Here is a 25,332-nt window from a genome sequence, read left to right as displayed (position 1 = left end):
TAAAAAAAATCCTCAATTTGTTTAGTGTTTCACTGCAGGTCAGCTTTTCTACTCTGATTTCTTTCTCCCTGCTCCTTGGAAAGCTCTCAAATCCAAATCCAGTGCTCAAAGCTTTACACAGCAGTTCAGAAGAAACCTTTCCAAAACAGGGTACAGCAGGACGACTTCACCATTCTTACAAATCAGCTGTCACGTTGGAATGCGTAAACAGGCATATATCTTTTTTTTTACTGCTGCGTGTCAAATCTGACTGCTACAAGAACCTCTGGATTTTCTATGGACGAGCCACAGAAATAGCTGTCCTTTCTGTTTTTGCAGTGGATTCGTCCACAAAATCTTGAACCCATCTGATCAAGTAGTATGAAAAACACAGGATATACATTTAGCTCACCCAGTCCCTTTCTATTTTTAGTGGAAATACCCCAGTACGTCCTTTACTTCGGTACCTGCAGATTCAGTAGATTCTCCATCGCGTCATCCAGGTCATTAATGCGTGACCAGCGCCAGACCCAGCACGGACCACCGCACAGTCCCACCCGCCGTAGCCTTTCGAAGGCCCTGAAGTATTGATACATTATGCAATGATTTCTGCACCCATTTTATAGTCATTTATATCCAGACTGCATTTTTCTAGTTTAGAGTCTTAAAAGCTTCACTTCAACTTGTGGTAATCTACCAGTTTTTCCTTTCCTTGTTACCAAGTTACAGAAATCAGTTTCTTTGACATGGTTTATTTTTGAAAAGAACAATCTGCTGGATATTATTGGTTTCCTGCAATATTTCTTATGTTTCTACATTCCTTTCTGAAAACTGAAATTAGAAATTATGAATAAGGCAGCCTAAGTATTATGCTCATTCTTCTGGGGTTTTTTTAGCAGCTTATTTACTCTTCCCAGGGTGTCAAAGGTAACAGCTCACAGCTCTGAAGTTGTACAGTTTCACAGCAGCCACTAAGCTTCCAGCGATTTAATTTGCCATCTGCTCTCAATTAAAGTCTTAGCCCAGGACTGATACAAGCTTCCCTTCCCCCATTTTGATAAAATATTTCAGTGTCAGAAGTTGGTAACTTCCTCTTCCTGCGGAGCAGCAGACCAAATCCTTTGTCCTCCTTTCAGGACTGCAACACTCGCTGATCCTTTGCATTCCCCGCAGCCACCGGGAGGTGCATGCTCTGGCAAGCACAAGTTCGCAGGACATAAAAAATTAATTTTTAAAAAAAATTTAAAAACAACAACAAAAAAATATCAGAGGAGCTAAAATATTCCTTTATACTTATTCCTGCTTAAATCATCTCCATTGGAAACTAGGTCAGACTTTCTGCGGGCTTCCTTCCTTCCTTCCTTCTTGTGCTGGAGAAACTTATCACATTACTGAGTAACTGTATTTTCTATCCTTCATTTGAACTGGGACAGTCTGTGCTTGTCTCCATAATAAAAAATTCTGCTAAAACTGCCACCTCATCTTCATTTTCTTTCAGGTTCGCATCTGTAAGAACTCTCTGAGTCACGTCTCCCGCTTCTCAAGAGTTTATTGAGATTTGCCCTCTTGTAGCTCACTGATTTTTATGTTTTTGCTCTCTTTCCCCCACCCTGAATCCCCTGATGAATGCCACCATTTCACAGTGACCTTTTCCAAGCCACTTCTGTGCTCTCGGTGCCTCCTTACCTCTTGAAGGATCTCTCTCAGCTGCCCTTCCTACCTCCAAGCCTGTCTGAACACCAGGAGGATGTCCTGGACAAGGTGTCCTGCTGTGCTCCTTCCCCAAGCATCTACTTACAAAAATCCCTTCACCACCATCTTCTGTGGTCTGAATCACTCCGGGACTCATCCAACATGAGGCACATGCTAATTGCAAGATGTTATCAAGTACCTGAGTGAAAGCACTGTAAGGATACAAAGACGTCCAAGAAAAACTATCAACCACCCTGGATGACATCCATCAGTAGCGTTCACTTTTACAGCCCCATATGCCAAGAAGAGACGTGTTTCCATGAAACCCGGCCACTCCAGGAGCTTTCTGGTGCTACCATTTTACAATAAGTTTTATTATTTCTAACATTTCTTTCTTGCTAACTCCATCACTCGCAGGTTTTACCACGCCTGCTGCAATACGTGCATCGCACTGATCCTTCCTCACAAACGCGCAGCTCATCTTAGAGCTTTCTGAAAAATCACTGCTCTAACAAATCTTCACGTCTAGACGAAATATCAAAGTTATTTTGAAAGAGATGCACATTAATCCCTAAGGGATGAATCCTACTTTCTTACCAAGACAATTTTAGGTTGCATTTTCATAGTCTAAGACGTGTCAGAGAGACAGTAACACACAAAAGTGACGTGGAATTCCGCTCAAACCCCCATATAAGCACGTCTCAACAGGGCATGTCTCCCCTTCCCATCAAATGAGGACCTGACTACAGCCTTTCCTGCCTAAATGGCAAAGCTGCTCAGCTCCCTTTAAGAAAGCTGTCACCGAGACCAATGTTTCTATTCCGTGACAAAACACACCCAAATAAAAGTACTTTTATTTGGTGGGGGTTTGTTTGTTTTAAGCTTTTTTTCTAAATTAACTATTAACTCAAATGCCTGGGAGAGAAGATTTAAAAAAAAAACAAAAAAACCCCCCCAAAAACCCCAAAAACAACAACAACAAAAAAAACCAAAAGCAACTTCATGTAATTTTGTACTGTTTCATAATCAGTCTTTGAAGACAGTGTGGAGTACTGGTAACAAACGCAGGTCCACCAGCTCAGCAGGCAGTGAAACCCCTGTGAATTTCCTTAAAGTTTTCCTTATAGGTAGAACACAAAGTGAGCACCAACACTTGAACCAGTGTTAAGCATCCTTACAAGAACAAATACAAATTATACTGTGGTTATCCCAGGTTGATTTGTTTCAAACACAGTACTTCTGAAGAGCATCGTATGCTTCCAAATGTTCAGTGTAATAGGAATTTAAAAGTTAAAAAAAGAAGAACTCAGAATGTGAGGAGTCCCAATAAAAGAAGAAACAGAGTGGATGTCCAAGACCAATGCTGCTTACAGCTCAAACAGACACCAGTAGGTTCCCATCGTGTTTCAAGCAACAGCCATTGTCACCATGCAACAGAGCTCACCGAGGTGGTCCCCAAACTTACAACCTCTTGGAACAAACCAATGTTCCCACCACCATGCTCCATCTAGCCTCCCGCTTGACACACCGGCACGCTTACACCTGCTCCGCTGCTCTGGGTGTCTACGCGTGCCAAGGAGATGAAGAGAATCACACTTGTAGTGATGAATGAAATGACTACAGGCACATTTGTAACGTTCCGTGTCAGCGGTGACACGTTCATCTATCAGGTTTTCAATATGTACAACCACCTTCCCATCATGAGGTGTCTTACTACAGACTCCAGTAAAAGCAACCGCAACAATTAACAATCTGTTCGGCACATCTGTCTCTACAGGTAGCTCATGAAGTCAAAAGGACAGCGGGAAGAAAAGGCTGAATTGTAAGGGAAACCAGAGCGATTCGTGAGATGACAGAACGGGGTCAGACTCGACACCAGGAATAGGGCTGGAGCCCAGTTTTAATAAAAAGTAGGGGCACCTTAAGAAAACAGGTCTTTACGGACAGCAATATAAGAAATAAATAGTAACCACACGCCAAACATACCATTTGTTTTAGGAAATGAGAAGCCAACCAATTACCAGTGGCATACTGGGATGGACAACTACCGGGACTGCACCCCAAGTCTCTGTGCCAAGAGAGACCCCGTATGCTGCAAGAATTTTTGAAGTAACTTTTCTGAAACACTTCAGAGTATGGGATTTCCAAACACTTTTACACTAAACTTTATGTGGAGCGCTGCTAGTGGATAACCTAGTGTCCTACATTTTTTGGGTACTGGTCAAGATCGTAAAGGAAGAGCTTATGCCATTGATGAGAGGCCAGAGAGAAACAATCATGACCTGTTCCACATGAAATCACATTGTAAAGACAAAGCCCTATGAAGCACTAAAAAAAAAACCCCAAACACAAACAGAAACCCCAAACAAACCCAAAACACGCAACCTTTCTTCCACTTTACAGCACCCCTGTTTAAACTTACTTACGTCCACAAAGGGAGCCAAACGCACACGAGGAAACGAGGCTGCAGCAGCTTGTCACATCGCATTGGAACAATTATTTTTTTATAGATCTATTTTCCATTTAAGTTAAGCACTAAACTCCACGGATAAAACACACATTGATTAGCTGCTATTTTTGTTTCCCCAGGGCCCTCATTGACAGCAGTTTTGCTGAAAAGAGCCCCACAACAAACACGGAAAATAGCAGCAGAACTAGCCTAAAGAATTATTTTCAGTAACATGTCAAAATACGCTGTCAAAGATTAACTTCTTGCCTCCAAAAGCAAAGACACTCCGTTAACTGTTAATTTACCAAACTGCAGTTATTAAGGACACCTCCAGTTATCCATACTGGGGACATACAGCACAATAAAGAGTATACCAAATAAGTGCTGGTAAATCAGAGAAGACTTGACCCCAGATTATACAAAACCTAGCTCCCCGGATTATTTTGGTACTAACATTCAGTGTTTTGCAACTTTTGGCAAAGATGGGGGGAAAAAAAAAAATCCACCTCCATGAACACAAGTTTTACCATAAAAGCTTCAGTTTTGGCCTTGCTATCCCATAACAGACACGCCAAGTAACTGGCTAATCCACTTCCAGAGATTTTTATTTTTATTTGGTTTTATTTCTGTTGAATAAACTGCGAAACTATGTCCTGCCTTCCCCTGCCATTTCACTGCAAGAGAAAAAAAGACTGTATCTTATTATGCAGCTTAATGATATGTTAATGTTAAAGCAAAACAAAGGAGGGAAACACTAATACTGTCACCAAAACACACTCATAAACAAACAATCAGAAAATGGGCTACTGAGTGTAACAGAGCTGTATGCCCAAATAATGTGAGAAACCAAAGCACCAATTAACACCAAATTGTTTTACAGAATGAACAGAATATAAGCAACTTGCTATCACGACACAGCTTAAAGAAAGGAAAGAGTTGACTTCTCATGGACTAGTTGGTACTATGGCAATAGAAGAAAGGATATGTCAGAATTTTACTGGGAGATATAAAAGGAATTTTTTTTTTCTTTGAAGACAGGACTCAGAGGGGTTTTTTAATGATGTACAGATGTTTCTGCAGCACTATCTACCCCGTAATTTTTTTGAGTCGTCTGCACTGAAAATTAATGTTCATGGTATTCTAATGAAATACTAAGATAATAACTTTTTTTTTTATATACATTCTTCCTGAGGCTGTGTGAACAGCAGCTTGTATGAAGCATTATCACCTCTGCCTGTTCTCTGCTAAAATAGTGAGGGCAAAAAGTAGTACCTAAAATGCTGCTGTCCTACATGTCATGGGAAAGCTAAACCTCAAGCAGCAGAGAAAGATTATCCTACCCACAACAGTTAAAAAAAAAAAAAAAGTATATATAAAGAATCCCCAGCACTAACACCATCCAAAAAATCCCTACTCAGACTTAAGAGTTGTTTTCTGTAACCTCAGAGGAGCATTTTGCAAGGGGTAAGTTCTCCCCTGCTGCAATCTTTTCTTCCTGCACCTTCGGGCAGACGCGACTGTCAGTGGTTCATTTTTACACATGAGGAAAGTGAGGGAAGGACAGCACTGAAAAAAGAGGACTTATGTCAGCTGCAAATACCAATAACAGTTTATTGGAGTAAAGACGAATATTTTGAAGGATATAAACTCCATTCACATCTCCTTTGTGACCGGCAGAATGTCCTGGCGATGCAAGATGTAATTGGCACAGAAAATAAGAACAGGCAGAATGAAAGAAAGGTTGAAAACGCACCCCAAACCACCAAGGTCTTCTCTACTGCTGTTCTCTCAAACCCCAACCTTCTCCTTCTCTACAACATGAAGTCCACACATATATCACCTTCCACTATGTGCCTAAATTCTATTTTAAGTCATTACACCTTCGGAAAAAAAATAACACAGAAAAAATGTAAAAAGTTGTCAGATAGCGAATTATTTAAGAGATAGATTCTTGTTCAGGAACACTGAGCTGTTTATGCATCATCACATCATTTCTGGAGGGAGACCATAACTGCCTGGCACCATTAAAGTTCCCAGTCTAATTTTTGGTAATGATGCTAATGCCCAAAGCTTCCTCACATTCACACTATACTATATAAGAGCCATTATCGTAACTACCACTCGCTGAGATGGTGTAGGCTCAGATTCTGTGTGTTTTACAGAAAATATATCAAGCTGCCATGCAAAATTGCTGCAGGATATGATGAACTGCCAAATTTTAATGCAGAGAATGTTAAATTTTAAAGGCAAGGGATCTCACCTAAATTTTAAATCCAAACATAAACTGATTTCAGGATTGAGTATGAATATACACTGCATAACAACAGCAACTCACAATGGAGACCACTCGATAGTTAGGACCATATCTGTCAAGAAGTGAAAGAAATAATATTAATAATATTTAACAATAAAAACTCATTCTTTCCCTTTCCATCTTCGAAAAGGTGAGCTGATAGCACTATTACCTTCACATAAATACACACCCAGAAAAAATAGTTTGTCTACAGCCACAGCTAAGCATCTCTAGGTATTCTGCAGAATGGCATCGAAGCGGACCCAAAACCCACAAAGGTTTGTTTGTCTGTTCCCCCCCCCCCCCCCTTTTCCCTTTCTTCATTTTTGGGGAGTTTTGTTTGGTTTTGAAGAAAGCATCTGCTGTCGCTCTATTTGAAACAGGAACCAATGCCACATTTCTACTAGCAGCATCTCTGAAGCTTACCTGTTTCTAGTTTTCCAGAGCGCCTACGATTTCAAACTACTTCAGCTTGTACTGTAAGGAACAGATACAAGCCCTATAACACCGTAAAACTGTGCTTCCTACTTACTGACTTTTGTGCTGTAGCTAGCACCCGGACACACAATAGTCCCTGCCCCATGTTCAAGATGCAAACCCACAACTACACAATCTGCTAAAAGTGCCCGAACATTTTGCCACTGACTGTATGTTCCCATCTTCTCTCTTGTGAAAAAATTAACCCCATTAAAAAGGGGTGTGAGTGTAAGGGGGGTATAGCCCAGACATACAACGCTGTACACCACACGGGCATAAAAGCCGTAGTGTTTGTCAGCCCAATACGCAGCAGATTCTGCCTTATCCTTAGTCTTATCCTAATTATTTTTCTGGATATGTCACCGGGCAATTAAAAAGAGTTCATGGATTAATGGTATATACTTACTGAGACAGTAACTTGCGTTCAGCGTCTCAAGAACCAGCATGTCAAATCCTTAATGAGAGGGTGCAGGAAAGGAGGAGCATCCTTTTCAAATGCACTCAGCTTCCATTTTCAGAAGTGACTTGTGATCTTGAGGTTTTTAAAACACAGTATGACTCTGCTGAAAGTGGGATTTTTTTTTTATTCTATAAAATTTTAAAAGCTGTGCACACACAGTAGGATAAGTATCTTCAACACGTGATTTTGCTAAACCAAAACATGGCTTAGATGAGTATATGAGAGCATGACAAAATTGGATTATTTCGTAAAGTGAGGAACCTATAGCTACAATATCTTCCTGTCTTCAGGAAAAAATTCACCCAAGGCAAGTGGGAGAACAGAATGAAGCACTGGCTTTAAACTGAAAAATCACTACAAACATAATGGAACAAAAACCTCTTTGTAGACCAATTATCTTTAAGAGAACAGAGAACTGCTTGAGGAAGAGGGAAACATTGGACAAGCAAGCATTTTATTATTCCTCTGTACACCTAGATCAACATTCTAAGCAGATACAGCTACCTAAGGGGAGCTTGCAGAGAGGATGGAGGGAGACTCTTGGAGGTACACAGAATAGTACAATGGGCAATGGATCCAAGTTGCACCAGGACAAATTCCTCCTAAAGATCAGGAATTACAGCAGTCAAACATGAGAAGAGGGCCCCAGACAGGCTGTGAGGTCTCCATCCTTGGAGATACTCAAAACTTGACTGGACAATGCTCAGAGCATCCTCAGTTCTGCTTTGAGCAGGGACCTGCAGACGCCTCTCCTGATCGGAGCCTGGACACCACCTATCACAGTACCACACCCTGTTACCTAAAGGTGAATAACAGGTATTTACGTACAGTTTGTGCTCCTGTATGCATATGTAACAACTTAGTTATTTAAGGAATTATACACAAGTATTTACAATAGCTGAAATGCCACAAATGGGTTAAAAAAAAAGATAGTATTTAAAAAAAAAAAAATTCTAACATTAGTCTGCCAGCCTTGTATGAACAATAAGCCTTTTCTTTTAAATTCTTTCATGCAGCAGAAAATTAAAGCTTAGTATTTTTATCTTGAAAAATGATATTGCCAAGTAAGAAAACCTAAAAGGGGTTTGTGTGACATCTGAAGGCGACTTTTTTTTCTAAAACTGACATTCACATCACACTGAATTCTTTAAAAGCTTTCATCCACCTCTCCTCCAGTTCTATGTTAGCTACCTTATTCTCCTTTTTCTCAGTTTTCTGTTTACCCCAGAAATATCAGCCTATCTTCTTTTTCCAGATCCTTACCATTTAGGTATCCTCATTCCCTTAAATTCCTTCTTGGAACATTCACAGTAGAGGTAGAGCAAGGAATACCATAGCCTGCCAGTACAAATAAAATACCACCTTGCTAATCATTGATCAAGTGTTAGCACCTCACTAATTGTTAAACACCTTGTAAATATTTACTAATTTGCAAACTTTCATCATGAATTTTACTGTGTCAAGCTCCAGCAGCGACCTAAATTTCATCCTCAGTATCACAGACCAGCACCATTATCATCATACAACACACAGCCGAGCTTACAGACTGACTGAATCTGGTCCTAAAGTAGAATTTCTGAATAAAAGTTTGAAGTTGGCTGTAAACTGCCAACCTGAAAAGCACAGCAAGTACCTGTGTTTAAATGACTCCCCTTGAACTAGGGCTTAAGCTCACACAAAGTCCTGTACAGGTGCCAAGCCATGCATACCTGCGGGATGAGACAAGATTCCAAAGTGTTAGGGCTCTAAGTTCACAAAAGGAGGAAGAGGGAAGCCCTGGCGAGCAGCGTGCTGCTCAGACCCCTCATCCCAGGCATGGCCGTGCAGGCTCCTCGATCGTTCCCCCCACTGGTGAGGGCAACATGAAGCCAAGACCCAAATCACTGAAAGTGTAAGTCAAATGAAATTTATAAAAAAATACAAACAGTCTTAGTTCTAACGAGCTATTTTGCTACGAGTGCCATAAATTTATGGTTCCCAAATATAATGTCAAAAGAGAAGTATACTGATTTTTTTAATGGGATGCATACGTTGGACTTTTTTTTCCTAAGCAGTACCCTGGACTATCAACAAGCCTGAGATTAATTCAGCCAGAATCCCACTGAAAATACTCATGTACGTGTGATCTCTCCCCTCCCTTCCACAACAGGATTCTGCTTCCTTCCATACAGCCAGCCTTAGTGTCATCCCCGACGACTGCCTTTGAATATTGACTGAATACTGATTTTCCACCAATGCTGCAGACTTCAAGAGCAGGGAACTAAGATTCTTACAAAGACTTTTCATAAATAACCATGCAAAGCATCATGATCTTGCAAGTATACTTATTCAATTCAGAAACAGTTACAACTGATTTTTGAGCTTTTGTGGAAATGCTGAGGGTAAGCGCATGAGAACGTTGGTGGTACTCACTCAGGAAGCCATCTGACAAAATCCATCAGAGAAGGAATCAGAAGAGGCGATATTCTATCAAATTCAGTTGCAGCTTTTTGCAATGGGAGATTTGTTACCATCCTACAGAAAACTGTGAAAAGCATCAGAAAGGGCTCTGGAATAATGCAGCTCTTCTATAACCCTCTATATTGTTCTCCTGGCTGTGTAACAGACACAAGGAGAAGTTTCTCTACCCTGGCAGAACAACAAGCCCCTGCTGATGCAGAGATCAGGTTTGCCTCTATGGAGTGAAGCGACACGACTCCAGCGGGACATGAAACTTCCACAAATCGCAATTTAAATATGCTGCCTGAAGTTTATCAGCGAGCAAACCATGCAATTCTTGCCTGCAACAGGGAAAGCTTTTACATCTCTTCCATTTTTACTAAATGATTAAATCCAGGTATTTTGGCTTTGGAAGCTGGAGCGTAGATGGATTTCCAGCACGGTGAAGCACCGCATTCCCTAACACTGCTCAGAACAGAGGGTTTCAAAATCTGAAAGCCCGTTTTAACAACCACCCCCAAAGATGCTAAACTTAGAGAAGGAGAACACCACCACCAACCGCTGCAAGTTTTTTTGCCAAGTTTTCCCTCTTCTTCTCCTCCTCTGAAGAGAAGCTAAATGGTGGGACTTTGCAAGCCCATATCCCTGGTTACATTTCAGTGCAGCGGAGGTGACAACAAAATTGTCAAATTAGGATTCGGAACTCCATTCCACCTGTCTTTGCATATAGCCAAGCACAGAGGTCAGTGAAAACCTGTGCATGCTTCCTTTCCTCTTTAATAGAGGCTCCAGAACCCAATTCCTGTAATCCAAAAGCAGACAACAGTGCCATCAACTGCATCCTACAAGCACCTGGGTTTCCTCCTCCACCAATTATTAAAACAAACCCACCTTATTTACATGCACACATGACAAAGCCACGTGTTAATTTTTATTGAGTATCAAAGACTATTTTACAAAAAAAAAATAAATCAACCCAAAAATCGAAAAATATTCAAACACATTAAAGAAACTGGAAGATGCCCTGACCTCTATCAACCAAAGGATGGACAATTCTCCCGTTCCTGACCACCTGTTCAGACACAGCAACGTTTCCATTTTTCAGACAAGAAAGCATTTCCAGCCTTGCTAGTAACAGCTCGAGTACTTGAGTGAAAAAAAGTTCCACCAGATATTTAAATATTGCATTATTTAGGACTCTTCTAAGCAAGGTGAATGAGTGTGACATTAACATCAATGACTGTGATATTATTATTATTTATTAGTGACAACAGAAAGCCTTGTTTCCAATAAAATATTTCCAAACTAACAGCATCAAAGATGAGCAGCACACCATTTCCTTCAGTCACGTGTCCTCAGCTGAGGGCCAACAGAACATCTGGCTCAGCTTTTCCTCAAAAAGAACTGAAAAAAAATATACAGGTGGTGTTTGTGAATAAACACAGCAAAACAAAAACAGTGAGTGGGGAAGGGAATTAGTGATGGGCAGTGAGTGGGGAAGGGAATTAGTGATGGGCAGTGAGTGCAGGGGCCCTGGGACATCTCCTGGCACCCCCTGGCTCCAGGCAGGGTAAGAGTAATTACATGTGGTCCTCCCAGTAATTAAGAAAAGGGGTATATTTGGCCAAAAGGCAGGTCACGGTTTAGAAGCACATTGGTTTTATTTCCTGTGACTGTTCCAAGGGCTGCATTTAACTTCTGGGAAGTGATATGAATAGACGTGATGTTTTCCAGAGGGAAGGGTGTTGGTGGTCAGTTCTACCCAAACGCTGCCAAAGTACCACCTTCAGGTTCAGCATCCAACTCCTCCATTTGTTTGACGTGTTTTAATTTTTTCCAGAAGAATTAAAAAAGTGACTTCTCTGGTAAATACTGGCTGTTTCCTTCCACTAGAACACAAATGAAGAATTTAACATGTTCATATTCAACTCTCTTGCTCAATACATTTTTACTGTTATTTAATATGCAAGACAACTATTTACAGAGAAGTTAACCCACGCAGACTGCATAAAGAAAGCGTAAGAATTTATAGGTGTTTTGCCACTTTGTAAACTTGAGATTTATTTTTTAAAGTTTCTGTATACTGGGTCCAAACAGTAACCTTATCAGGTACACAAAAATATTCAGTGTGTATTTTGTTACAGCACAAGACCATTAAACCTCAAGAAATGTTTGGTCGCTTTATATGATGAAACAGAAAGCAAAACCAAATCTCCTTTCAAAGGCATCTGCCCACTGGACTGGGTAGTCATTCCCATAACTGCAACATTTTATCATATTTAACGGAAAACACAGGACACAGATTCCTAGACAATTACCGTTGCTGTACACATTCGGTCTAATTAAAGCAAGAAAAGCTGTTTACTCCTGTAAAATACTTCCTTACAGCCAGCTAGCTGACTATCACCTCATGGGCCATTAAAAAGGTGAAAACTGCCAACCTCAATGATAATCCATTCAAAACTGTGTCACCACTATCCAAAACAGAAATCTGTACTAATAAGGTCAATTAGCAGGAGAGAAGATAAAGCCATTTGTTACCTGAAGGCTATCATACAAAGACCACCTACAGTGAGACTTAAGAAACCATCTTCAGAATAAAAAAACTGCAGGGTGTTTTGGGTTTGTTTGGTTGGCAAAGACCACCTACAGTGAGACTTAAGAAATCACCTTCACAATAAAAAAAACTGCAGGGTTTTTTGGGTTTGGTTGGTTGGTTTTTTTTAAAGAACAGCATGTACTGGGCTGACAGTTACTTGAAAAGAGTTTGTTTTTTTAAAAAAAGATATTTTTGTTTTTGCTTTCTCACTTACACTACAACATGTAATTTAAAGTGGCCATTAGAAACATTTTACTTCAACCTTGCACCACTAGTAAAGGTTAGAAACATTTTACTTCAACCTTGCACCATTAGTAAAGGAAAAAAAAAAACAAAACCGACAAAAACCCCAAGCATTCTCCTAAGCAGTGCATTACTGCCTGCTGCGAAAAAAAAAAAAAACAACAAAAACCCCAAGCATTCTGTTAAGCAGTGCATTACTGCCTGCTGAAAAAAATGATTTTTTTTTTTACCTACAGACTTAAAATTTTCAGGAAAGTGAATTCCAGCACCTCCCCATCCACAGCACTAAAGATAAAGCCTAAATTAAGATCTTAACCTTACTATGTTGAATTTAGGACTATCTCAGCACATTCTGCGATGAGTCAGCCCAGCCCCTATGTCACTCTTATCTTTCTTTAGTACCCATTGAAGACATTTCCAAAACAAAACCAGTGTTACTTCTATGTTTAGTACAAACACTACTCAAACAAACGGATACCCTTGTACACTAACATCCCACTTTCTCAAGGGGCTGGAACATGTTTTGTACAGACTGAGTGCCAGGTTATCCCGCTGAAAATCACCCTGCCATGCCCTCCTGGTCATCATCATAAGCTTGCCTTCTGAGATTTTCAAGATTGGTTTCCTTTCCACAGCTTATATCCCTGCTAACGTTACTGGGATTTTTTTGGTTGGTTGGTTTTGGTGTGTTTAGGGTTTTTTTTTTTTTTTTTGGCAAGGTTGGGGCATGTTGCGTTTTGGTTTTCTTGGTTTTAGGAGCATGGGGGGATTATTTTTTTATGCTGTAAAGCTCCAATGAATATTTTTAGATATACAATTTAGGAATGTTGCAAGCGTTATTTGAACAAAGTTTGGTGAAAGCAATACTTTTGGGTTGTGGGGGGAAGAATCAGAACCATCTGGTGCAACAAGAATTCACAGCCACTGTGGAAACTGTATTCAAACAGAACCACAACTGCACAAGGTCAACATGAAGTTTTGCACTTCAGGGCTTAACCATACCACACATTGTAAAATGAAGTGGCAGAGTTTCGCTCCTTCTATTTAGCACATTTCCTGAAAGGACACTTTGAACAGAAATTATAAAGCGGAACCTCCTTCTGATCTCATCTTTTCCTGAGATGTGGTATTGTAGTCACCAAGAGCTACTCTGCATCCGACGGAAACGGTACCTTGCTGATATATCTGGGGTCCTCAGGAATCTGCTGAAGTTGTTTCTTGCATCAGAGGCAGGTTTTGTCTGACAGCTCATTTTTCTCCTTTTAATAATATTACAGGTTTATAACATGAGAGAGAAGCAGTTATTTAGTTATTACGTTTAAGATAAACAACTGATTTAAAGGTATTGAAAAGCATCCACAGCACCAAAACAACCGAGGTAGTCACATTTTTAAAAACACCGTGCTCTTGGAGCTCACTTGCCTGCCAGAACGATGCTCAACAGGTAATTTATGACAAAACACAGCGATAATATTACAGCATGTAAATACAGCAATGAGACCTGAGCAGGTTCCTCTTTCAAAACTGCCACGTTCTGTTCAAATTTTTATCCTTATTCCTGTTTATAAAATAACAAGTGGTGGCAACTGTAGGGTAACATGTTGGGCACCAACAAATCTCAAAGCCTCACAGAAAATAAAAAATTATAATACTAACAGTGAACATTCTTTGTAGTAATAGTAGTTAAAGTAGTGTGTCTAAGTTGTTAGCATCCTTCCCAATATAGACAACAAGAATTTGCTGGAGTGTTTCAAATTTCTTATGGGAAAGAATAAAAAGGCATCTGAATTTCAGAGCACAGTTTGCATTGAACTGTCAGTTTTATCATGACAATCTGGAGCCAGAAACATTCAGATATTCAATCCACTCTAAAATTAAGAAGGACATCTCTTGGGTTTTTTTTTAGGTTTCACTTCCATTCTCCATTAAACTTCACCATACTTGCTTCCTTGACATCTTTAGTCTCAGCACAAGAGGGAATCTTCCAGAAAGACATAAGATTTTGAAATGTGAGGAAAAAGAAGTCTCATAACTCAGTGCTCACATAAACCCGATTAAACAAATCCACTTAAAATCTCATTCCTTTGTGGATAAGCACAGACCTCTACACAGATGCAAACTGTTTTACAGTTATGTTGTAAACCCTCTCCTTCTGGGACTTTTCAATTTATGTCAATGTGTAATTAGCAAATGAATTGCACTGTAGATTGCATTTTCCCTTTTCTAATTGCCCAACTAACATAACCTGCCCCCTGCCATCCCCCCAACTTCCAAAACTCTCAAGTCATTTTCAACTTGCAGATTCTCAACCAAACCAGCTTCATATCATAAAAAGTCATGAGACTTGGAGGCTGGCCAACAAACGACTTGGCAGAGGGAATCATCTTCCAGCACACATAACCCATCACAGGAAAACTGACAGTGAGAGTTCATGATGAATATAATTTCTAATACTTTATGTGTTCAGTTGGTCACTATGTAAAGATATTTTTCCCTTCCTTCCCCTACTGACTGATGACACACAATTCATATGCTGAAATACAATCACTACTTTCGTAATATTGTTTTTCAGTACCTTCATTAGATTACCAATAGTAAATGAAAACTGCTGTCAATTAATCCTGTTTAGGAATTCCCAGATAAACTATTTTGGCAACCACATCTTCTCAAGGATTATGCAGGTCACCCGTAGGATATATGAGCAAACGCTTCTTTTCACCCCAACGGGATATTTTGCCTTTCATTCTGAAGCCACTGTGGAAAGAGCCCTGGCATGCTTACTCTGCTTTATCGGTTATTTTTTGTGCACCTCCTCTCTTTAAATACAGCACAACATTCACTCAAGGTTTTTAATCAACTGTTATGAAGAAGAAATACATGTCTTGGCTTGAAGAACCAAAGCTGCTATACAGCGGTGGTGATCCCGCAGCAGACACAAGATCAAGACCTTCCTGTATTTTCAAGGGGAGGTAAGAAGCTGAGAGAACATCTCTCCTTATCAAATAGCTCCTACATGGTTTTGGCCGACTTGCCAGGGGCCAGTCTGTCTATGTGGCATGGTCCAGGGTTCCTCATCACTGCACTCTCTCACTCCCACAGCATCTACTACAGCTTCTCATACCAGAATGATCCCTGGCCACAGCCACCAGTGCCGAGCGCCTCCGAGCCCCTTAAACCTCAGCATCATCAGAGCATGAAGAGGCAGCTGTTGCAATCCAGAAACTTACGATGAGAAGATAAAAAAGCAAGAAAGCAAATACAGCAAGGAAGAGAATAATAAAAAAAAACAAACCAAAACCAAAGGTCAAGCTTCACTCCAAAAATCCCTGCAAAATACATGCTTAAACCGGTTTTCCTGAAACGCTTTGCTTTACACTGCATTCATCAAATTGTCGATCTGTGTCTTTCACCAATTTTAGTTTTAGTTTACAAGAAGTCCCATAAGTGTATTTTTTTAAATTCATAAGGCTTTTGTGAAGGTTTATTGAGATCCTTTATAAACTTAGAAGTTCCTTCCCCTCCAGGTGGTAAATATTAGATTTTTCAAGGTGCTTCACTGAGATGAGTATAAATTATCTTCTAGGCATGTGTCGCTATTGACCACTCCTTTCCAGAGTACTTCTATCTGAACTGTCACTAGGAAAAATTGCCAACTTCACAGCTCAAGCAAACCTTAGACTGCAAAACAATTTCAAAACCTACACCAACCGTTTTGAACTTTACCAAAGTCAAGTCTCTGATGACGAGATTCCCAGTAACCAGACCTATGTGCACTCATGGGTACCCAACGCAAGTATCTAAATATTCAGGCATGTATTTACAAAGCAGGTTTTGTAGACAAAAATAAAGAAGCACTACATGCAAATTCTGAAATGCATGCTTGGAACAACTTTGTACAAAATTCATACTTTTAAAAAAATTGTTTTACTAATATTACTTTAAAGAAACATGCCTGGGTTCTTCTACATGTATCCATTGTAATAGCATCCATTGTGGCAGAATTACTTTCTGACAGCTACAAAGATGGAAACTGGTCCAGCTACCTCGAAACATCTCTTGCGGCCAGGAGTTCATCCCCAAGAGCTGGAGACATCTCTCCCTCTTTCTCCCCCTGACTCCCAGAGGCCAGGAGAGGAGCGCTATACACCAAGGAGATGGCCAGGCTTTGCAAATCATCACATAAACATGAAATTTTAAAATTTTACTGCAGATTCCAGCAGACAAGAAAACAGCAACATTAGTTCTACTGCTAATCCTGCTGGGAACCCTGGAGGACAACTCAGGAAGCAAGAGAGCTGGGGGGGGAGAGCACGGCAGTGAACAAAAATCAATACATCACTTTCTCCCTAGAAAATAGGGAGGCCCTGCAACAGCAGCAGGAAACAACAGAGAGAACTGGCTGAGCAGTTACTCATGAGATATGACTTGGCTTTAAACAAAACCATCAGTATATATACTGTAACGTCAGGTTGACACTGAAGAAATATTTGTTTCCTACAAAATTGTCCTGAATTTTTATAAACATTTTTAAAAGCTATGTATACAGTAGATTTTGACAGATCAGACATCATTAATTTGCTTAAATATACTAATAAAGGTTCAGAAGAGAATAGTAGTTCTTCCTTAGAAAAAGAAATAAGGAAGAAATCTCATTCAAAAAACCCCAACATCCTTAGAATCCAGGTCTACCATATATTTATTCAGATTTAACTCACAATAAATTTTCTAGACAATAGAACTCCAGTTTCTAGTACAGCAAATCACTTCTGATAACGGGGTTTTCTTTTTTTACAAATCACACTTTATTGTTTTGTACAAAGAAAACAAGATGTGGCACTTTTATGCAAGTGATCGCTTTCATAACACACTGAGTAAAGCCTACAAACGTTATGTAGACCCAACACCACGCACAGAACCTTCTCTGCTCATTTGTCTAAAGCTGGAGTTTTTACAGCTAATACGTATGTTACACAGCAGTAACTGGAATGGAATGGACTGGACTGTACAGGATTCACTTTGATTTTTTTGTCTTATAGCATACATTCTAGAAATATAAAAAAGGCCAAAATTATACCACAGTAGACTGTCTGGGACATATTTTTACTCTGATCTATTTAGATGCTACTTACGCTTTCCGCATTTGTCACATCTATGTCCATTTCACACCCTAACCTCTCCCAGTAAAAATAAAGCAAATTCCCGTCAAGCTCCAGCAAAAGCAGAATTTATAGAAGATTAACATTTCCAGTGTGAAATACTTAAAAACATCTCTGGCTAGGTCACAGCACAAGAGGCACCTTTCCTTTCTGCCTGTCTGCAGCCCTTTTACAAAAAGTTCTGGAAGTTCAAAGCATTTAAACCCACCAATGCCATGGCATCCTACTGGAGCCTCTTGGCCAGGAAGACAAGCACTGAAAATCAGAGAATCACAGAATGGTTTGGGTTGGAAGGGACCTTAAAGATCATCGAGTTCCAACCCCCTGCCCTGGGCAGGGACACCTCCCACTAGCCCAGGTTGCTCAAAGCCTCATCCAGCCTGGCCTTGAACCCCTCCAGGGATGGGGCATCCACAGCTTCTCTGGGCAGCCTGGGCCACTGCCTCACCACCCTCACAGTGAAAAATTCCTTCCTAATATCTAAACTAAATCTACCTTCTTTCAGCTTAAAACTGTTATCCCTCCTCTTACCCCTACACTCCCTGATCAAGACCCCCCCATCTCTCCTGCAGCCCCCTTTCAGCACTGGAAGCTGCTCTAAGGTCTCCCTGGAGCCTTCTCTTCTCCAGGCTGAACAACCCCAACTTGTCGTCTGACAGGAGGTGCTCCAGCCTCTGATCATCTTTGTGGCCTCTTCTGGACTCAGTCCAACAGGTCCATGTCCTTCCTGTGCCGAGGACTCCAGACCTGGATGCAGTACTCCAGGGGGGGTCTCAAAAGCCAAGTAGACGTGGAGAATCCCCTCCCTCAACCTGCTGCTAATGCCTCTTTTGATGCAGCCCAGGACACGGTTTGCTTCCTGGGCTGCCAGCGCACACTGCCGGCTCATGTTGAGCTTGTCATCAACCAACACCCCCAAGTCCTTCTCCTCAGAGCTGCTCTCTATCCACTCTCCGCCCAGCCTGTGTTTGTGCTTGGGATTGCCTCGACCCACGTGCAGGACCTTGCCCTTGGCCTTGTTGAATTTCATGAGGTTTGCATGGTCCCACCTCTCCAGCCTGTCCAGGTCCCTCTGGATGGCATCCCTTCCCTCCAGCGTGTCACCACACCACACAGCTTGGTGTCATCGGCAAACTTGCTGAGGGTGCACTCAATCCCACCCTCAATAAAAATAGGTATATCAGTACTGCTCAATAGAACAGACAAAATAGACTTCAGAGATGCTGCTGAGCATTTCTGTGAGATTTTCCAGCCACGGCTCCACCGCTGAGAGGAATCAAATGGTATACAATCCTTACTAGCAATCCAGACATAGTCTTTAGCATCTCACTAGGCTTGCTTGTTAGCTCTATCAGCCACTTGCACATTTCAGCTTGGAAGATTCCCATCCCTTTCTGGATACACTTATGGACTGGGATAAGGGAACACACAACAACCACCCAACTGGATGGACAGAGACCCACCAACTTCATCATGAGACCACCCACTGTCCAAGAGCGGCATGAGGATGGCTGGGGTCAGAGCAGGTCAGGAGACCATAGGAGACCCTAAATCTATTCCCTCTCCTCTCCCACCATCAGTGTCCATAGGGGCTTAGCAGCCCTCAAGAGCCAGGACTCCAAACTCTCTGCTCTGTCCCTCAAATAGGCTGGAGCACTCGGGCAGCTCTCTTCTTCTTCATCCTACGTAACAGCTACATACCTAGCTTCTCTCCCAGCAACATACATCCCCTGGGCAGGGAATAGGAGGATGAGCCACATCTTCCCCTACTGACTGACACAGTGGGTAAAATCCCAAGGAAGAATGTAGAGAGTTAGACCTATCTTCCCTTTTCCTATTTTTTTTAAAAAAGGAAAATGCCAAATCTTGTGGAGAGAAACACTTCCAATGTAGCTCAGAGTAATCTATCTAAAATTCTCCATCGGGTAGGGTTGAGTAATGGACAAATTCAATCCCCAAATTAACATTTCCATATCCCATATTGTCTGAAACTGGATTTTTAATGGAAAAATATAATAACTGAGCACCAACCATGGTGGCCACCGCCAACAACTCCACCAACTCAAAATTTAGCAGAAAACCAAGACTTACTTGCTTACGGAGTGAATATTTAAGATTCGACATATATAAAAATTGTGGGCTAGAACTAATTTGCAATTTCATGTTTGAACGCTTCCTTTCACAAGACAGTAGAACTCATAAATCAAACGTTCTATGACGGAAAAATAAGCTTCCCACCGTCAAACCTCTCTACCAGGCAAACAGGAACAATGTCTTTCATCAACAGGGACCAGATAAGTGAGTTTCATTTCTCCTAGCTTTCGCTTTCTCAGCATTTTAGTTTCGTATCACTTTAAAGAAACAAACATGGACCCGTTATCCGGAGGCTTATTTGTAATGTTCAGATTAAACTCTGAAAGATGAAGTGCAGCATCGATCACACTGCATTTTACTGATTATCTCAGAAAACGCTATTTGCATTTCTGAATACTGAATTGACAAAATGTAGGTCAACTTTGGTTTTTTAAAGGCGTGTTAAACTTCTGAACACTTTAGTTAAGTCACTGCATTGAAGGAAATATGAATTTGAGATGACAGGCACTATGAAGAAATGACAATGCTGCACCTTACAGACACGGGCTGAATATTAGATATTCATGCAAATTATCACTGCCGCTACTGCCAGGACACTTCAGCTTGTTAGCTGCTACCCTAAATCAAATCTTGGGTTACTACAGGTTACTACGGTCTCCCTGAAACACAAAACCTACTGTATGGTTGCTCTGGTTTCATGTAACAACTATGTCATTAGTTAATGATTTAAAATTTTACCCTCTGTGAGCAAGTCACATTCCAATGTAGTGCTGGTGTGGTTTCCACTTTTTTTTTTTTCTTCAAATGCTACTCTAAAGTGAAAATCTGTAGTTACTGTTATAAAACTTTGTTGAGATAATGTCTCAGGAAGATACACAGAACGTCAAATGTCTGAGCACTCTGAATCCTGATGATGTAATGGCAAAAAATAGTATTTTAAATGCTTTCATATCATTTCAAAATGCCTTTTTATTGAAGACACAATTAAAGATACTTAGTTTGGTTTTTAACTTGAGACCTTAAGAACTTGTTATTTTAAATGATAATGGATATTGGTCTCATTGCTGGTTTTTCCAAATTTATCTGAAAGAAAGGAAGGCAAAAAAGTTTGCCTGTTTGTGAAAACATCCTCAGCGAATTACATGGTTCATTAAAAAAAAAAAGTATTATTAAGGTTCCACTGTGAACATTTTTCAAGTAATTTATTGCAGAAGAAAATTCACTTCTGTAGGGACACTAAAACATTCAGGTACTCTTAAAAAAAACAGAAAATAGATGCTCAGCTCATTCACTTCTGTAGGGACACTAAAACATTCCGGTACTCTTAAAAAACCCAGAAAATAGATGCTCAGCTGACAGACAAATTTTATAGAAAACAGGAAAGATACATCTGAAGAGAGTAAACAACACCCCAGCCTGAAGGACTCGGCACCTGAAGAAGGACTGGACTATTATTAGGCTACTACTGAACTTGGCACATGGAAACAGCCAAGAATTTGCCTCATTCATGAGGATCAAATTAAAGCATGGAGGTAAAAAAGGGAAAAGACCTGTCAGCATTCCACTGTTTCCTACAGATTTAACTGTATAGATTTCACATTAGAGGTCACTGTTCCACTAATTAATACGAATTAATACTTAGAAAATAAAGTTGATTTTATCTGTAGAACTGATTATACGGAGATTCAGATTTTCTTTGTACTTTTTTATTCTATTTTTTCATCGTTGCTCACATCTATCGCTGATGCCACAAACCCCTTTTCACATCCTTAAGTCTCTATTTTAATTTCAAGCTACAAGTCCTGTTAATGCTTCCAATTTCCAGAAGTGCCAAATGACCACGACGTCAAATATTTCTGCGAAGAACTACTATTTTCATTGCTTAAAAACCTACTAGGGAATTAAATTCTCCGTGAATTTAGTACTCAAAATATTTTTAATCAGCTACATATCGCTTCCAAATGGGAGAAGGCAAGTTTCTATTTCCCAGAACTAATTTAATGACATAGATAGGGACCAAAATCCTCCAGCAGCATGAACACCACAGGCATTTCAGAACAAACATTACAATAATAATAAAATATGATTGTAGCAACTTTCCATGCTCAGCTTTCATTTCGACAGACAACTAAATACAGTGCACCACCATGTGGCAATGTATTCAGAAATGCTTCATGTACCAAGATCTGGTTTTTTTCCACTTTCAAAATTTTTTATTTTTTAAATTTTTATTTGTTAAAAATGAATGTTAATAACTACAGCTTAGTATTTATAAGCTCCTCTTTAACAAGTTGTCACAGCTTCACTTATCTCAAAAGCTAGATTTTAATACATGTGGATTAGTCAGAAAATATTCTGGCATTTTTATTTGTAAAGCACAATATTTACCTAAAAACATATTTCCCCCCTGACCAGAGAACAGCTCTGTTTCTTGCCAATTGTGCTCCCTTGCACAAGAGAGATTGGGCATAAGCATTAACTGCACGTCAAACTCATTTTAAAACACATTAAAAAAAAAATCAAGCTAAATGCTGGACTCATGGCTGATTAAAAGCTTAAAAAAAATCAAACACTTGAAGGTACACACATGCATTATTTAGCAGTTGCTCAGCTACTCTAAAACTGCTTCTCTCCAGCTTAATAACAAGAAAAAAAATCCATTCTCTCCACGAGAAACACCAACAGAAGGTCCCCAAACCCCTACGAAAACCCTGATTCCCAAAGCCACTACATGTCATTTACTACCTTGGCACAGATTTCTGCAGCCAAACGCTAAACTTGGAGGAAAAAGTAGGTTTCCATTAAACTGGGCAGCCTTTGCTCATGGAATATAATGCTGTATTTACAAAATTCCAGAAGACAGGCTCAGGTGGTTCTTGTACTTGTTAAATAAAGAGTTAATTCATTATGCCATAACACATTTGTTAGCCATTTTGTACCAATACATTCCGTTCAACTCGAATTAGCAGCAAAGACTCGCTTTAAACATCAGTCTCCCACTCAGCACCTCTCTGTATTCACCATGTCAGCTTCGGGCTCTCTCGTAGCTCACCAGACCCAAAGGCTTTGCTAAAACTATTAAGAAATCTAACAGAAAATGGGGTGACGCGAGATGCAACCGCGCGAAGAAGGTAAGGTAGCGCAACGGGTTTTCACAAGCTCCGTACCTCGAGCAGTGGGAAAACCTGTAGTGGAAGAGGGAAGAGCAAACAGCACTCTCCTTCCGGAGCCCAGGACGGACAGACCTCCAATTCTCCTCCTGCAAAAGTTGCTCTGGCGTGACTGGAGAGCCCCATCACAGAGCACACAGTCAATCCAAAGCATGCACTTTAACCACATTAAAAAAAGGAAAAAAATAAATTAATCTACCTCCTGTATTAAGATCACGCTGAAGTCTCATCTCAAACTCCAGCCACCCTCCTTCCACTCTCCCCCAGCCCACCCTTGCAAACACGCAGCCCAAAAAGCCCCCGTGATGCAATTAAGACCATCGTGATTTTCTGCCAGAGACAAACCAAGAGCAAGAACACAATGCACATTATGCAAGTTACTGCAGAGTTATGCAAGTTATATGCATATTTTCGCTACGCAGGGTAGCTCACTGCACTGAGGACTCTGAAGACACTTGTTTGATGTGGATGCTTACTCTCACTTTGAGCTGTCAAATTCTCCTCTACTTGTCTCAACTGGCTTTTTTACACTAAAATTCCAACCAACTGCCAAGATATTAATGAAGCTCTTCCAGTACATACAATAGTATAGGCTGGTAAGACCACAACAACATCTGAGCAGTTATCATCTCAGTCTGCTCCAAACCACGACTGAGGAGACATCGCAGGCAGAGCACCAGCACCTTACTTACTACAGGTACCCCACACTCAGCGTTGCCAAAAACGGAGGAAAACAACAGAAATCTCGAGACAAACAAGGCCTCACGGTGGAAGTATCACTTCACAAGTGACAGGAATTGGAGAGTTACATAAGCACTCCTATACCGAACAAAAAAATAATTTTTCATTCAAACACCTCCCAGCCTAATAGTTTTTTTTTTTTTTTTAAAAATCTACCTCCATACTACTTCTGCAGTCAGCACTGGTGTGATGAGAAGACCAGGATTTCACGTACAGCCTTTCATCTGAAAGCAACAGGGACCAACTTCTCCAATGATACAGGACTCCTCACTATTTACAGGATGAGCCACAGAAAAATGGAAGCTTTCTGGATATTAAAAGCATTGATTTTAGGGGGAGATACATCCATCTACAAAACCTTTTTTAGAAGACCACTCGAAGGTCTATTACAATACCTACTAGGCAACATCGCCACACACTCAGCATTTCTAACTTCTGCCATTTCTCCCCTTTTTAGGAGCACTGCCTACAACAGCATAAACTCAGGATCCAAATAACTTCCCAAATCCGTGAACAATCACAAAGAACTTCCCAGAACTTGAACCCCGCCGCTTACCCGTACCTTTCTCATCGCCAGCTGCAAGGACACAACCAACAGCCCAAGACCCCTCTGAGCTTCCAAAAGGAAACAAGGTTAAGGGCAATCGGCAATGTCTAGACTTTTGCAGAGAAGCAGCTCCTTTGGCCAGGCTTGATTTACCTTATTGTGGAATAAAACGTAACCTAAGTGGGATGGTTTACGCAAGCAACAACTATTTATCTACCGAGTAAATAGAGCCCGCTTTCAAAAGTAGCCCGTGTTTCTTTCCAAGACGCATGACTATCCTCCAACAAACCTGAAAGCTACACAGAACATAAATGTGAGGCAGGGAGAAATACAGGAAAGCAGAGAGAAATGAGGAAATCCTTTTCTGCCAAAAAATGAAGGGGGGGGAATAAAATCTTTACAGCTGAGATTTCAAAACCTCCCAAGACATCCAGCACAGGTATCCTTTCCCTGAAGCAGGGCACTAACTGCAAAGTGACAACCTTACAAAGTTACCTTGGGGACCCTCAAGGAACAAGAGTGTTTTATTTAAATAACGACGGATTAAACTCCATATTTAAACACTGTAACAAGTTCTCAGCTGTAACCAGCAAGCAGTTTCAAAGACCTTCATGCAAATATCTTCATCCCACAAAAAAAAAACAAAAAAACCCAACGCCAACAAGCCCTCCTCTATTCCCAGCAGCCTAGAGAGAGGATTAAACGCTCGCTGAAGAATGCAAGTTATTACTACGTGGATTTTTAAGGAGCAAATTCCAGAAAAAAAAAAAAAAAAAAGGGAGGAAAAGAGAAGGCAGCTTACCTTTATCCTGAGTGCAGGACAGGATCTCCTCCTCTTTGGGGTTAGTCACCTGGGTGATAATGGACGGGTTGTCCATGGAAACAGAGTGAGATTTCACCTGGCTATTTCCCTCCCAGAGGCAGGCTTGTGTGCGGGGGGGGGCGATTTGTTTGTTTGTTTAAAAATCAATATGCAGATTTGTATTTAAAAAA

The 25,332-nt window shown here is 40.6% G+C and overlaps 1 protein-coding gene across 1 annotated transcript in view; it reads right to left on the bottom strand.

Moving 5' to 3' along the window:
* The window catches only part of LOC104471985 (CTD small phosphatase-like protein), a gene marked incomplete at its 3' end in the record, with an annotated part of 54,863 nt that extends 29,646 nt beyond the window's left edge, over positions 1-25,217 (bottom strand). The window contains exon 1 of the mRNA XM_010087510.1: positions 25,142-25,217. Coding sequence (XP_010085812.1) covers positions 25,142-25,217 — 76 coding nt within the window. The remainder of the gene's footprint in view (positions 1-25,141) is intronic.
* Positions 25,218-25,332: the final 115 nt, after the last annotated feature.

This window comes from Pterocles gutturalis, unplaced genomic scaffold (genome assembly GCF_000699245.1).
Source record: "Pterocles gutturalis isolate BGI_N339 unplaced genomic scaffold, ASM69924v1 scaffold14151, whole genome shotgun sequence".
NCBI lineage: Eukaryota > Metazoa > Chordata > Aves > Pterocliformes > Pteroclidae > Pterocles > Pterocles gutturalis.
This window is presented reverse-complemented; position numbering and strand designations above follow the sequence as displayed.